Genomic DNA, 15,935 nt, shown 5'->3' with positions numbered 1-15,935 from the left:
CCTGGAAATAGATTTTTTCATTCCACCCATGGATGTGAGCAAACTGCAGATTTTCTATAGACTGTATGGAGTAAAGTATTCTAACGTGCTGATCAATTATATCAATGTAAAAATGTTTTTTTAAAACAATCCACGTGAAACATTTACTGACACCAGCTCTTTAAATGGGAAGTTGTTGCTACTTTTCATTGTTTCTCTGTCAGAACAGCATTTCTGACTGCTGGTCAACAATCTTAAGACATTTACCGCACGGAAAAATGACTTGATTATTGAAGGAAGCAGTCGTGGGGACAGATTTATGACCTTGACTCCAGATCTTTGGTGCCTCTTGTACCCGTTGAATAATGTTTGTTAATTTGACTGATACTCAACCAAACTACAGAATTTAAGAAAACAGAGACTGACTCGTACATTATTTAGTAAAACTACTTCAAATTCTGCTCTTTATGTTTTTCCTGTAACCAAAACTTGAGCTGCATGAATTTATTAGGGACAGAAGACGGTTTGGGTCTCAGGTCTGTTGATGCACCTGCTTTTCATGGAGCCCTGTGTGGACTCAACACTCGAATAAACTATTATCAAAGTGTTGATAATAAAAATAAGTGTTTCAGTCCCTCTAATAACTCCATCTGGCCCCAGGTTTCCTTTGTGTTTATTACTTAACACAGACAAATGCAAAGTGTTGATTAAATGCATCATTAGAGCTCAGTAAAAAGGAATTGAATTCAGATCCTTAAAACCAGATTTTCTGTGGCCTCTTCCAGACAAGATGGACACTTCAGTTCAGAGGGTGGTGTGTTCAGTTTCTCAGGGTTGAGTCTTAATCTATTTCTAGAAAAAACAGTTCAGTTCTCCAGTTTTAAATTCTTCTAAATAATATATAAACTAAATGATTGGATGAGGGTTTTATTTTTAGTTTACTCTGCTCCATTCCAGTCAAATCTATTGTTACTTGTATTAACTAATAACCCAAATATGTCTTTACACGACAAAGTAAAACTAATGATTATATGGCTGAACCTGTGGAGGGGGTGGAGGTGGAGGAGGGGGGGAGAGAGAGAGGAGGGGCTTTCTCTCTCTCTCTCTCTCTCTCTTTTCTTTTTTCTCTCCAGACGCGTAAAACCGAGCAGAGAGCGCAGAGCAGAGCGCGACACGGAGCAGGAGCCAGAGAAGAGCAGCGCGCACACAGAGGGCAGGAAAAAAAGAAGAAGAGTAAAACAAGGAGGAGGAGAAGAAGAAGAAGGAGACGAAGAAGGAGGAGGAGGAGGACTCGGGGGGTGTTGGATGTAAACGTTTTGCGGGTGTTTGTGCGGGAAATGTGCGGCTCCTCCTCAGCTGCTCTCCAACTTTCTGAATCTCTGCTCTCATGGTGAGAGGAGGACGCAGAGGATGGGAGTAACCTGGTCCTCCAAATGCCTGGCACTCTTTCTAGCTCTACACATAGGTGAGTAACGAAAACGAACAATATGAATAGTAGAAATAAATCGAACGAACGAAGCAGCTACAACATTTAGTATTTGATGTGTTTTTTCTTTTTGAGCCTCCATTTCTGTGAAATTTAGTTTTTTTTTGTACATGTTTCACGAACTGAAATGATTTTTTTTTAATTGTTTTACAAAGACAAAAATGTTATTTTCATGTTATTTCTTTATTTTAATAATAATTTAAGTCAAAAACGAATTTGAAATAATTTTGTCTCATTTCAAATTCAGCGCCAGAAAAAAATGGAGGAAAAAAAAAAGAAAAAGAAATAATGAAACCCAGGATTTTGTTTCAATCCAGCATCTAATTGTTGTTCTTTCTGTTTCCAAACTTCAGTTCGATGTTAATAATAATAATCATTTCATAATATTTCACATGGTTGTTGTCGCTGGTTCCTTGTTGCTCTGCGTCGTTGTGAGCCAGTGGAGGCATGTGAGCAGCTCCTTTTAACGGGGCTACACTTCACATTTGGAGTGTGTGCGTGACACGAGTGTGTGTGTGTGTGTGTGTGTGTGTGTGTGTACGCGCGTGTGTGTGCGCGCACTAACAAGGGGAATGCCCCCCTCCCTCCCCACACCCTCCTCACCTCCTCCTCCCCCACCTCCCTCCTGCACCTCACTTGTCCCAAACCGGAGACATTTTCTGCATTTTAAAAAAAAAAAGAAAATCTGAATTTCTTTTATTGTTGCTATAAATAAATCTCAGTGATTTGTTGGTTTATCTTTGCCACATTTTATGGATGTGAATGTTTCGTTTTGCTGCTTTAGTGAATCTGCAGAGGAAGAGAAAAGGCCCGTTTGATTGTCTTCAAACCTTTGTTTAGGTAAAAATAAAATGCACCAGAAAGATGCGTTAAAGGCGACGAGCCGGTGCAGTTTTCCCCTCGTTCGCCGGTTCTGCAGGAGCCGAGCTTCCCGCCGCAGTGTGCGGGGCTGCAGGGAGGCAGCAGCCCCGCACACCCGCGCTGTCCGGGAATAAAAAAACACACAGAGGAGGAGGAAAAGGCGAAAACGGCCTCATCGCGGCGTGAAATCCATCTTTATTTCCCCTCCTGCGGACACAGTTTCTGCTCTGCTGCTCGCACAAAAACGCAGGAGAAACGAAAGCACGTTGAAAACGGGTCCAACACGCTCACCTATCTCCTTCATTTTCACTGTGCATGCGCGCAAAGCTGCCGTGCACCCGCCCCGTGCACAGTTGGAAACACAACCTGCACGGCTTTTATGATTTATAATTAAAAAAAAAAAAAATCATGTTTAAATAAAATGATTGGAAACAAGAAGGCGTGTTTAGTTTCAGTGCAACAGCCACAGATCTGCAGCAGGAAGAAAACTGGATCCGTCTAATGTCTGGAATGGATAAAAGAAAAAGCTGCTACATGTATGTCTGAGATGAAACAAGAGAAATATGGAGATGTTTTTTCTGCTGTTGCAATTGCATAACGACGCTGTGGAGGAGGGCTCTGCTGGGTGGAGCTGTGAGTGTGTGGAGCTGTGAGTGTGTGGCGTTTGCGTGCGCGTGTTGCTGCTGGCACAGAGAAATGCTGAATTATTCAAGACGCAGAATCCTCCTCGATGCTATTGTTAGAGAGGCAGGTTTGATATTCACGGTCCGCAGGCTCCAGGAGGCAGAAACGAGTGAGATCATGTTGAAAATAGAAACAATAGACGGAGGAGTAGATGAGGAATAAAGATAAACGTGTGTTTGTGGATGTTTTAGATCGGAATTGGGTCGAAACGAGACGATCAAAATCCAGATCAAACCAGGGAGAATATCTGCTGAATTACTCCACACAGACTAATTATTACAGAGGAAAATCGAATAGAATCGATTAATTGGGCTGAATTTCGACTCCCAGCCTCCCAGCAGAGAGGATCCGTTTCATTTTTTGATCTTAATAGTCCAGCTTCAACTTTACATGTCTTTTCTTAATAGTTTATTTTAATTGCTGCACCGTGATTGGCTGTGAGCGGAGGTTTGGCGCGGTGCTGCAGCACATTTCACAATTTTATCAAACATCGAATTTCATCCAAATGTTGTTAGAAAAAAAATTTTTACTCGCAAATGAGAAAGCCGCACCTTCAAATACGTGATCATAAGAGGTTTTACAGTTTTGTTAAAGAGGATGTTTATGCATTTTTTATTATCAGTCATCATTTAAATGTGAGTTTTATGTGTTTTTATGCGTTTTTATAGTTGTAAGATAATTTTTGTGCGTTTTTACGCATGAAAATTGGCCTGGCGTGTGTTGGAGGTGGGTGTGTCTGCTGAGTGGAAGCTACAACACGCTGCTTTTGGCATCGATGCACTGCAGGCCACATTGTGTGTGTGTGTGTGTGTGTGTGTGTGTGTGTGTGTGTGTGTGTGTCTGTGTGCGCGTTGAGGTGGGGTGAATGAGTGCGACCGTGCGCCAGTAGGGAGGCGTGAACGAAAATGCTGTGCGCGTCTCGGTTCGTGTGCGTGTGAAAGGGCCGTCCTGGTTTCACTCCAACAAGAATAAAACCCGAAAAGAGCAAAGATGAGAATAACGAGAATAAAAAATGAAAATAATTTTTTTGAAAAAGATGGAAAAATACGAAAAATATTGGAAGGTAGCACAAAAAATGGTTTTGGGAACGAAGGATAAAAGAAATGATATGAAAACGAATTCGACAGTAAAAGAGACTGATTTCTACAGCTGTGATCAGGATCATGTAAAAAAAAAAAAAAAAAAGGAAAATGATGATGATGATGATGATGAGATACATGTGAAGACAGAAACGTCGCGTTTCCACCGAACAATACCAAAAATAAAATGTAGAAAAAGAAATGAAAAAAAGAGAGAGAGCCGAGAACCAAATGAATAAAAACTAAATAAATAAATAAAAAGTAAAAAAAAATCATGATTCCTAGATTAAATAATTTAAATAACCAAATGACAATGTATGAAAATGCGGTTAAAACAAAGGGCATCCAGCTGATGCTGGGGGTGAGGGCGAAGAGGGGAGAGGGGGTCACTTCATTCATAAACTTGCGTGACCTTGTTCGGAGCTTATAAGACTAATAAGAATCAAAGTGGTGCAGAGAGAGAGACGGTGCAGCCAGTTAGTGTGAGATGATGTAATGATAGAGAGACAATGGAGAGGGAGGGGGGAGGATGCAGGGGGGAGGAGGGAGTCTCACAGGAATACGGAGCCGCTACGGTCTTTATAACGTCTCCACATATTATTATTATTATTATTATTATTGTTGTTGTATTAGGTGAAAAACTGGAGCGCAGGATGAACTCTTTAATTTAGAGTTTAGAGAAAATGTTATAATATTTTATGAAAAGTACTTCAATACAGTACTGGAAGAAGTATTCAGATGTTCTCTTTAGCTAGGAGTACCATTGTACAAAGTATACTCATTATCAAGTATTAAAAGTACTTTTAATATTATTAATGCAGCTGCTAAAGCTAATTTCTTTAAATACTTCTGTAGTAGGGTATAAATATAATATAGTACAGAAGTAATGTTAGAATAAAATACCAGTAGACACAGTAATATTGTGTAACGTCTTATAATAATATTCTGAATCTGCAAAGTAAATACAGCTGTAGTTAGTGGAGTAAATGTATGGAGTAATATAACTGCACTTGAGTAAATGTAGTTAGTTACTTTGTACCAGTGATAATTAAGTAAAAATACACATTATACAGAATGACTCATTTTCAGGATATCAGTATCATCACTCACAGGACACGATTTCACAACAGCTTCTTCTCCCTCCCACAGAAAGACTGAAGGCAAATACAACATGTGCATAACATGTGCAGTAAACCCTCTGCACATTACCTCACATGTGAATAGTGTAGAACATGTACCATAGGCAATACTAGAAATTCACCATTATAATTATTATTTAATTTTTAGGTTTATTCTTTATACAGTCTCTAAATACTTTCTTCTCTTTTATTCTTAGACCTAGTGTTCTATTTTTTCTTTACTTGACTCCAAGAGAGCCCAAAACTAGAATTCATATATGTCTGGACTGTCTGTTTGTGCATAAACGACAAATAAACATCTTGAAATCTTAGAAATTCTATAATAATAATAAGAATAATAATAATAAGAATAAGAATATGTATTCACTTACTTATTGCTTATAAATATTAATATTATTTCATGAATTTAAACGTATGATCTTAACTTATGATTGATTTAAATCATAAAATGTAGATAAAATGTAAGTATAGTTTTTAAGTACAGTATTCAGTACACATGCTGTGATACTTTCCATTAGTGGAATCAGTGAAACTTCAAGAAAAAACTGAATCAGCTTTGTTCAAATGTATATTAGTAAATTTCACTAATTAAATTTTTCATAATTTCCCATCACATCGTCTTCGGAATTAAAAAGACATTTTTTTAAAATTATAATCCTATTTGATTTTATTCTGTCATTCGTAAGGCTTTGGTAATACAGACTTCTGCTTTTTAAAATTATCCACAAAAGACATTTTAAACTTCATCTCTTTGCGTTACAGCCACGCCCACATTGTGACGTCATATAGATGAAACTACAGGTAGTGTTGGGACAAGATTTTAGGATAAAGAAATGATGGCAGTATATTATATCAAGTACTAACACCAGTAACACCTTGCAGTACCAGGATTCAAAGGTAACTAAGTACATTTACTTAAATATTATATTTAAGTACAATTTTGAAGTACTTGTACTTTACATAGGGATTTTAATGTACATTAATGATGTACTTTTTACACCACTACAGTAAATTTCAGGGCAACGTCCTGCATGTTTTACTCAATTACAGTACAATTCAGGGAGGTCTACAGTACCTTTTACTGCACTACAGTATCATTTATAGGGAACTACTGCACTTCCACTGTTAGAATACTATAAATATTCGTCTATTGAACACTGGTGCCAATTCTAGTTTTAGTTAAGGTGAATAAATCCACCTCGTCCTGCTCCAACAGCCGTGTCTCGTCCTACACGTCACGCTGTGTTAGTCCACAGTTTGATGGAGTGGAACTGGACAGCAGACGTGTTATTATCCAAACCAATCAATCAGCCCCGTCCCCTGCTTAACGAACCACACACACACACTGAGCTACCAGAGGTCATGTAAAGGGGCGTGTGTGTATTGTGTTCATGCATGTGTGAGACTGGCTGGAGCGTGGTGGAGGCGTGTCAGACCTGGCAACCCGTGGAGGTTTTTATAGCTGCATTTTCTCTCTGTTAAAGTGAATTAAGGAGGTGATAGACCCCCCCACACATCCCTGTTAGTGAAATGTACACATCACACTGCACACAGGATGTGATATTTGTTCAGTAGAAATGTCAGCATGTTTTATCAAGTTAAATGTCTAAAAACCACAAGAACCTGCCTCATGTGAAGTTCTTCTAAAGTGTCCGATCTTACTGTAAAAAGCTGTTTGTGTTAAAGTTTATGTTAAAAAAACAAATCTTTTGCTTTAGCCCCAGTTTAGTCCAATTGTCTTTGGGATTTCTGGCACTGTTGAGTCAGTTTGGGACTTTTAGCTCTAATTTAGTCAAATCTTCTCAGATGTAGGTTAGAGTAACGGTTTCCAATAAGGGAAATGCCTGTCATTAAGTCAGGTTCAGCAGAACCACAGTCTTCAGTGTGACAGTTAGAAGCTTTGGACAAATGATCTGTAATGTAATGTTCACTGTCGCTCCCAATTGTGACTCTTTCATTTTACGTTTATGTTTCAACTGATCCTGATCTTATACCTTTTGCTTTAATACTTAAATTTTTATATATTTATTATTCATGCGTTCTGTTTTCTGTCAAACAGTTTTTACTGGTTTGAAAAGTATACTTATATATCTTACTGGTATTTTCCAGTCTCTTACTGACTGACAAGCTTTATTATTAAATTTTCTGCATTGCCTTTGTTTGCAGATAACAGTGTCTTTTATATCTCTTATGAAATCAATATAATGTAAAGCAACACTGGAAAATTGGTAGACGGCCTTTAACATCTGTCCTTATAATTATATACTAATGAAAAAAAATATTTCAGTCTAACTGGTGTATGTGTAGACCATCCATCATTAATATCTGAATAAATTGCTACAGGGAGCACTACCGACATGTCTGATTTTAAGAAATGTAGACTTATTAGTACAGAAAAAGAAAGGATGTTTTTGTCCGAGATCCAAAAACGAATTTGATAACTCAAAATGAACTTAAATGTATGGGAAGAGAAGGGTTACAGAAACGATTTAGAACAAGGTTGATGATAAATATGAATTTCTCTCTTTGGCATTAATGAACATATTGTTCTATTAGTTGACTTCATATAAAAACATTATTACAACTCTTGTAATGTAGTTGTTTAAATACTGGCACAAAGGGACAACTGATAAGTATTGTACTTTACCGTATATAATGATATGACCAATAAGACCCTATTGCACTTTTCTTAAATGTTTCCTTTCTCTCTTCCCTCCTCATCCTCCATTACCCCCTGAACCTCTCCCTTCTCTCTCTTACCTTCCTCTATGCTTGCTCCTCTTCCTCCTGGCTCTTCATACTCCTCCCCTCTCCAGTCTCTGTGTTGCAGACGGTGCTGGTCAGTGCTGGTCAATGTGACTTGGTGTTTAAAGGCTTCTCAGAGTGTCTGCTAAAGCTGGGGGAGAACATGGCCAACTATCCCCAGGACATGGACGACAGGGAGAACCTGCACACAATCTGCACGTATGTTTCCCACACAAACTCACATTTTCATTTTACATACAGTATTACAAGACTATCAGCAGAGGCATCTAATAGAATTATGCCAGAGGCAGACTGAAGCAGCGACAAGGCCTGAAAGAACCAAAGAATACATTTTTACCAGGAGTTAAGACATGTAATTTTCCATCATATGGTCTTTTCCACTTTATCTTCATAAAATATGTAATATGTAATATATTTAATGGCTCTCCTTTCATTTTCATGCTACTTTAGCCTATTTATCAAAACATATTTTCCAAAGACAGCTATGACTTTCTCCACATGTAACAGTGACACTCTGCAGACTCGTGATCCAAAAGAGAAAATAATATGAGTAAGTTAAGTGCACACCCAGAGGGAACAACTGAGGTTTTAGGAGGATGCATATGAACAAGGCAGGGGTCTAGCCAGCCAGCTGACACCCACCCATCCTCCACCCCCCCTTCATCCCACCATGTAAGACGGGTGGGCACCAGATGGCACACTGCAGCAAGGAACCCCCACCCCTCCATCTACACACACATGATTTTTTAATTTGGTGACAGCTCCATCACAGCGGTGTTGAGGCGTGGAAAGACAAGCATGTTCATACGCCTCCACACACACACACACACACACACACACACACACACACACACACACACACACACACACACACAGTCACACGTTAATTGCTCAGAGATGTAGCATCGACACGGCTTGGTTCAGGAGGTCAACATCAATAAAAGCAGATTGGAAGATTGGATTAGATACGCTGTGTGTGTGTGTGTGTGTGTGTGTGTTTGTAGCACGCGTCACTGTGCAGGCTGGTATCATCTTTACATTAAATAGGAGGAGGGAGGTAAAAAGATGAGAGGAGGAGATTAAAAACACAAGAGAGGAAGACAAAAAGAATAAAAGAGGAGAATCATGTAAAATGGAAGTAATGAAACAAACAAGCAAGAAAAAAAAGAAATAAAACAGTGATTAGAAAAAATAAAACCCAGCAAAGGACAGACAGGAAGGAAGAAGAAGGAGAAAGTAGGTTTGAAGTAGTAAGATGGGTAGAGAGTGAAAAAATAAATGGAAAGAGGCGAGAGAGAGAAAGAGAGAGAGAGAGAGAAAGAGAAGAAAGAGAGAGAGAGAGGACTGGAAACATGAGAACAAAAGATGGACTGGAGAAGAAGTAAAGAAAGGGCATACAGAGAGATGATGTGTGTCAAACCTATAATAATAATAATAATATCTAATTAATTATGTCTTTAATAGGATTTTACTGTAATTATACTAAAGGTCTCTCCAATGATGATGTGGCAACGAAATAGCTTGTTTAGGTTTAAGCTTGTTAACCTGACAACAAACACACTTTGGTTAAGAAGAGTGAATAAACATACTGTGTCTGAGTCACTGTGAATGATCTCTGTATTAGATACAGAAAGTGCCTTGAGATGACTTATGTTGTGATTTGGCGCTATATAAATATTGAGAATTGAATTGAATACAACATGATCTTCAGTCAATCTTCTTCTTCTGTTGTAGCCTTTTAACCCAAACCACATCTTTTCTCTGAACCAAACCACAAAGGTTTTTGTACCTAAACCTAACCACGTCGTTTTTTGCTAAACAAGTCTGGAGCACCTCTCCACATTACGTCCACCATCTACCCCAATCACCTTAGCACAACCCTAGAGAAATATAGTCCAGAATTCACTAAATAAAAGTTACCTGTATACATATTTCAGATAGTGACTACCTCTGTCACTATAGTGTGATTGGAAAATAATTTAATAACACATAAATAAAGCTCACTGAGATGAATTTGTGATTTGGGGTGACAGTGGCTCAGTAGGGCAGTCATCTATGAACCCCAGAGTATATCAGTCAACAGGCAACAGTGATGCTGGACAAGACAAATCTGAACCCTTGAAGTCTTAAAGGGACTGCCTGTCCACAGAATATCTTGTACATAACCCCCCAGAAAAACCCATTACATTGCACTTCTGTACAGTTTAAACCACCAATATAAAACTTGTTAATTAGTGAGCATTAGAGGTGAACCCAACCTGCCTCACTCTATCTTAAGTGACAGTTTTCATCTGTTTCCTCTCTAGTCCAGACTCTTGTCCAGTGTTTCTCATCTAAAGCAAAATAAAAAGCCAGTTTTCCTAAATGTCAAACCACTGCATTAAATTCTGTTCTGCTGCCATTTATCCACTGCACAAAATCAGTTTGATTTAATATAAATGCACCAAACAGAAAGAAAACAGAAGGCAACGTGTTAAAAATTAAGGTTGTTTATCACTTCTAGAGGAACCTACACTTTAGTCAATTAAACCTTTTTTTCACATGCTGATTAGTTTTTATAAAAGGCCAGAATGCTTAAAAATAAACACAAAATAGTGATTCAGAGTGGGGCAGCCAGTTAACAAATGCTTAGTTTAATCTCATTCATTAATGTTTATCCTTATTTGAAGCCTTTAGAGTGGGCGTATTTAATATCTGTTTTTTTAATTATGTGAATCTATCTATCCAATACTCATGCTAAACAATGTGGTAATATGCATAGAGGATCCACACTTGCTGGGTACATAAACTTCACCGGCTGTGTTTTAATAAGCTTTTTCCTTGGATGTGTTTTCTATGGTGCCAGATTTTGGGATGACTTCCACTCTTGGCTCTGCCTCCTGAGTAGCTGATGCTTTCAGTTGAAAACCAGCCTCCCACTGCAGTCATAAGCTTGTGGTGTTAATGCTCACTGTGTTTTCTCCTGCCAGTTACTGGGATAACTTCCACTCCTGTGCCACGTCAGCACTGGCCGACTGCCAGGAGGGAGCGACGGACCTCTGGGAGAAGCTGAAAAAGGAGTCGCGCAACCTGGATTTCCGTGGGAGTTTGTTTGAACTCTGTGGTGGTGGCAATGGAGCCCCCCAATCTACTGACGCCAGAGCCCTCGCCTTGGTCCTCACCACACTGCCCACCATACTGACTTGGCTGGCATTTTAACAGAAACAAGGAAAACATAAAAACACAAAGTGAAAAGAAGAAGAAGAAGAAGAAAAAAAAAAAAGAAAACCCCAAATGAAAAAGAGAAAATAGAATATATACTGAAAATATAACTTCAAGGATTAAGCTTGAATTCATCACCAGAAAATTACACCCCAAATGGATTTTTATTACAACATCTCTGTACGGCGGCCTGGTTTGCCTACCTGGGACATCTGCAGACCATCCTCCTGCAGTGCTCATCAAGTCACACACTGACCTGCCCCAGAGGTCGATTGCATTAAATATTCAACATGCTGAAATGATGACAATGATGAAAATTTGATGGATCCTTGCCTGCTTACAATCGTGGAATTACACCGTATTAAAGTCACCCATGAATTATAGATGTTTCGTAGGCTAGGCCTAGACAGCACTATGTGACTGCTGGGTGCTGACACACTATCAGGCTATATATTAGGGTTCCCATATAGCCTAAGGCACATGTTCATGTGTAATGCGAGGCTGAGCTTAACGCCACAAAATCAATAACACAAGCTGAGGCCTAGAGCCCATTTCAGACTGGTCGCCTCATTTTCATCACGGACAGTTTTCCTTTTTTATTGCGCCAAGTTGACTCTGTTGAGCCTGGTCAGTTTGAGGGGCTGAATGCTTGATGGTGATGTAATATTTGTATTCTATTGGCTGTTTATTGTGCCCAGGCCACGGTCACACCAGCTTTTATCATAACAGTATTTTACATCAAGGCTGTGTCTGAAATCACTCCCATTAGCTATAAGGTGTACTACATTTACTACCTTCCAATTTAATTGATTGTATGAATGTTGAGTGTGAAGATATGTCCACTATATAGTGCAGAATTTCAACATGATAACAAAAAAAAAGTAGTGCACATGGCATGTACTTTGTGCTAACAATCCCACAGTGCAACACCCAACCTTTAACAGGTGGGACAATAACTGTTGTGCAGACCAACAACTGTTGGTGATGATGCACCATTTTCAGTGGGGACATCACAATTGGTGACAAAGTTAAGTTTTCACAATGACCCTTTGTACAGCTCAACTCTTACAGGCAAATCTGGGGCATTGAAAAAAGTAACACAGCAATGGCCTTTGACCCATGCAGCACAGCTTACAGTCCATCATGAGGCTGTAGTGGGACTATTAAACTTCTAATGTACTTTTGAGCTGGCTAGCTTACTTCCCTTCAAACTCCCACATTATTTAATCAACGTCATGTGAAGGAATCAGCTTCTGGTGTGACCGTAGCCTTATTTCCCCCACCAAGCTCTGAGGTGCAGGGATGTAGTCAGAGTATAAAGCCTGCTTTTCATTACAGAACAGTTTGGACTGATGTTAACATGCATGAAGTCAATCAGTCAGACAATCTCTAAACATTTCAGGAAATGAGCACACAATCTGAAAAGTTACAGGAAGGAGGGCGGCTGTGGCCGTTTTTCCATATGTGACAGCGAACTCTTTGCAAATGTTGCCAAAATTGAAAACTGAACTTAAAAGCAACTTTACCAACAGCCTGCATCTAATCAGAGTAAATGCTGCAAAACATCTGCCCAAATACAGTGGATGCTAATTCTGCACTGGCAGAACATAGGTTAGGGTTCCAGCTCAGTTTAAATAGTTAACTAAAAGTGTCTTGTGTGGTTAGCGATCAGTTTGTTTTAGAAGCTAAAACTATGAGGCTAGAGATGAGACGGTAGAGGTTAAACAATTATCTTAACAGATCGCCTCAGGTTTTAATGTTATGAGTTGGTTACATTTACTTAATATGATGCAAACAGTGTAGTAGCTTATGTGGCTAGGTCACAGTTTGCTTTAGAAGCTACAACAAACTCATAGAGACTAGCTAAGAGTTGAGTTAGCTAAGTTCATACGATGTAATTGAGTTAACAGTTTAATTTATCAGCTAAATCGGACTCAGATAGGTTAACTAACACTTTAGCAGCTAATGCAGAATAATATTTTGACCAAGCAGTTGAAACAAAATGGCACATCTTCAGCTTAGTTTAACATATTAAAGCAAAGTCATTTAGGCTAACACTCAAAGCAGATCAGCTAAGGTTAGCTAACAGTTCATTTTAGTAGCCAAAGCCAACTAGCTGACACTTCCGTAGCTAAACTGGAGAATGTTCATTTATGGTGATTATACATTTAAGAAGTTAAAACATATTGTGTGAATTTAGCTAACAGTTTACTTAAGCACCTAGCTAAGGAGACAGCTTAAGTTCAGCAGCTGAACCACTTTGATGAAGGCTATATGAGTTTAGCAGCTACGCATAAATGAATGAAGACTAGTCATTAGCTTAGTTTAGCAGCTTAGTTATAGTTAATAGTTTAGTTTTGTAGCTAGTTAAAGCAGCCTGACAAAATTTAGCTAAGAGTTTAGCTAGCAGCTATTAGAAACAAAGTCAGGTTAGCTAACAGTTTAATTTAACAGCTAATTCAGCAGCTAAACCAGATTAGCTTATATTAGCTAGTTACACTTGTCGAAGAAGGTGTTACCATCGTACAGTCTAAATCCACGAAAATGTCATACTCAAGTTTATTAGATCTACTTTGCACAGTCAGTGTGTCCAAATTGCTGAAATCTAGCAGCTAAAATATCTTCCTACTATCCTTTTAGAAGTTAAAAGAGCTAGAATAAGCACACTTTGAGCTAACATTGTAACTAGATTGGGTAAAGTAACGACATTATCAGCAGAGTTCTTTGACTATGGTTTATTCAACAAACCTGTCTCTTCAACTTGAACATGTGATGGTATTTAATTTGGCCCCAGGTTGTATTTTCAGAGGTTGCACTTATTTCCTGAAATCCCATGAGAACGAGTTAGAATTCCGAGTGTAAACCGCTGTAGGACACGTCACCGTTTGATGTGAAGATAGAAGCACATTCCATTTAAATTTAGCTCATGTCGGTGGATGATTTCCCACCATGTCCCTGCTCAGCAGAACCATGTGTTAGAAATGAATGAATCTGTGAGTAAACCGAAAGAAAGAAAGTTGGTTTTTGTTTTTGGTTCGTTTTGTTTTTGAGAAGCCGACAGCAATATGAAGAAATGACTTTATGGCCAGTGTAGCTTAGATAAAAGAAAAATAAAAAAACGAACCTTGGCTGAAGAGTGATATGACTGTTGCCATTAAGCACAACCCCAGTTTTCATAAGCCAGTGATTCATACTAGACGACCTTAGAGGTGATATATTTTAGGTCTGTATGTTAGATTAAAAAGATAAGTCCCAACAGTACAGTAGCATTATAAACTACATAAATACAGTAAATGAAATTCAAAGAGGTGTTTATTTCTTTGCTGAGGCACAGATGACGTTTCCACTGCCTTCTGACAAAAAGATGTGTACTTCTGTTTGTTTGTTTGTTGGTTTGTCTCTTTGTTTGTTTATGGGGATGTTGCATTACAAAAAGAGTTTAAAAAAATGGATTTATTCCAAAAAATCATCTGACAAGAGAATATGTATATCAAGAGGATTTTGAGAAAATAAATAAAGCTCTATTATAGATAGTCTATCCCAGACAGTTTTAACACAAAATTGATACTTTACAGATTGTAGGCCTACTGAGATATAAAAAATAAAAGATTGCTAAAATGATAAAAAAGTAATAAATAAACAGACTAATGTTTGAAATGAAGTGTGTGCTGTTGTTTTAATCACTGGGATACTTTTTTTCCTATGGATTCTGGTGTGTTGCCCTCAAGATGATGAACTCATCATCAACACAAACATACATATATATATATATATATGGTGAGGTTTGGAGCATATTCATTATTGATGAGGGAGACTCCCTGAGCTGCCACAGCTTTGCACTTACTTTATATCGATCGAGAGGAAGAGGAGGAGATAGGCTCACTGTCCCGCACATGAATAATCCAAAATGCCAAAATCTCTAAAGCCATTTGACTAAATCATTTACCAAACTCTTTATATACAAAAAAAAGCTTATACATACTATATTATTTTTATTTGGTCAAGATGATGGGATGTAAAGACTTGTGTTTTATGGTATGTTGAGGACGTTTATAGTAACCAGATCTTATATTCTTTCTGCAGGAAGTTGATAATGTAACTCCAATATTCACTTTTAAGGAGCTAGCACAGCAAGGTTAACGAAGTTAAACCAAAAGTAATACACTAGTGCAAAAGTGAATATCTAGTGTAACAATAACAAGAAATAATCTACAATAAAATGATTCCAAGTTGAATATTTCCAAAGTGGACAACTTTACTCTTCTGTAAAAGTGATTTTACTCAGACTTTTGTCTGTTTTGTCGTACCTTTAATGACTCCAGTATTTGCATAAATCTTCTGTAAGGATGGAAACAGACCACATTTCCATGCTGCAGAGGAAAATATAAAGCAGGAGTGTAAAGGTGAAAACCTTGGGGCTTGATAATGGATAGAAGATGGAAAACCATCTAACTAATTAACAAACAAATGCAGTATTCTTTTGTAGGGGAGCATAATTTGGACTTTTGTCTTTTCACTAGTGGAATATCCTATAATCCATCAGTAAGGATGAAACAACACCATGTTTTTCATTCTTAAGAAAATATGAAACTGAATATAAAACAGAAAACCGTGCTTATTAAGTGGATGTGAAATTAGGAGTGAAATGGGGAGTTTGTGATGCTCAAGGCCAGGGTTAGTCTCACTTTTCTGTTAACGACTTCAACATTTCCATAATCCAACTGTAAGGGTGAAACTAGA

At 38.2% G+C, this 15,935-nt stretch overlaps 1 protein-coding gene across 1 annotated transcript; it reads left to right on the top strand.

Annotated features, from left to right (window-relative positions):
- The first annotated feature begins 1,152 nt into the window (after positions 1-1,152).
- On the top strand, positions 1,153-12,818 carry nrn1a (neuritin 1a). Its single transcript, XM_026362347.1, has 3 exons — positions 1,153-1,444; positions 8,045-8,192; positions 10,964-12,818. The coding sequence occupies exons 1-3, from the start codon at positions 1,390-1,392 to the stop codon at positions 11,190-11,192; spliced, it is 432 nt and encodes a 143-aa protein (XP_026218132.1). The 5' UTR covers positions 1,153-1,389; the 3' UTR covers positions 11,193-12,818.
- The last annotated feature ends 3,117 nt before the right edge of the window (positions 12,819-15,935 follow it).

The sequence above is a fragment of the Anabas testudineus genome, chromosome 2 (genome assembly GCF_900324465.2).
Source record: "Anabas testudineus chromosome 2, fAnaTes1.2, whole genome shotgun sequence".
NCBI lineage: Eukaryota > Metazoa > Chordata > Actinopteri > Anabantiformes > Anabantidae > Anabas > Anabas testudineus.
Note: the sequence above shows the minus strand (reverse complement) of the source record. Positions and strands in the feature narration are given on the sequence as shown.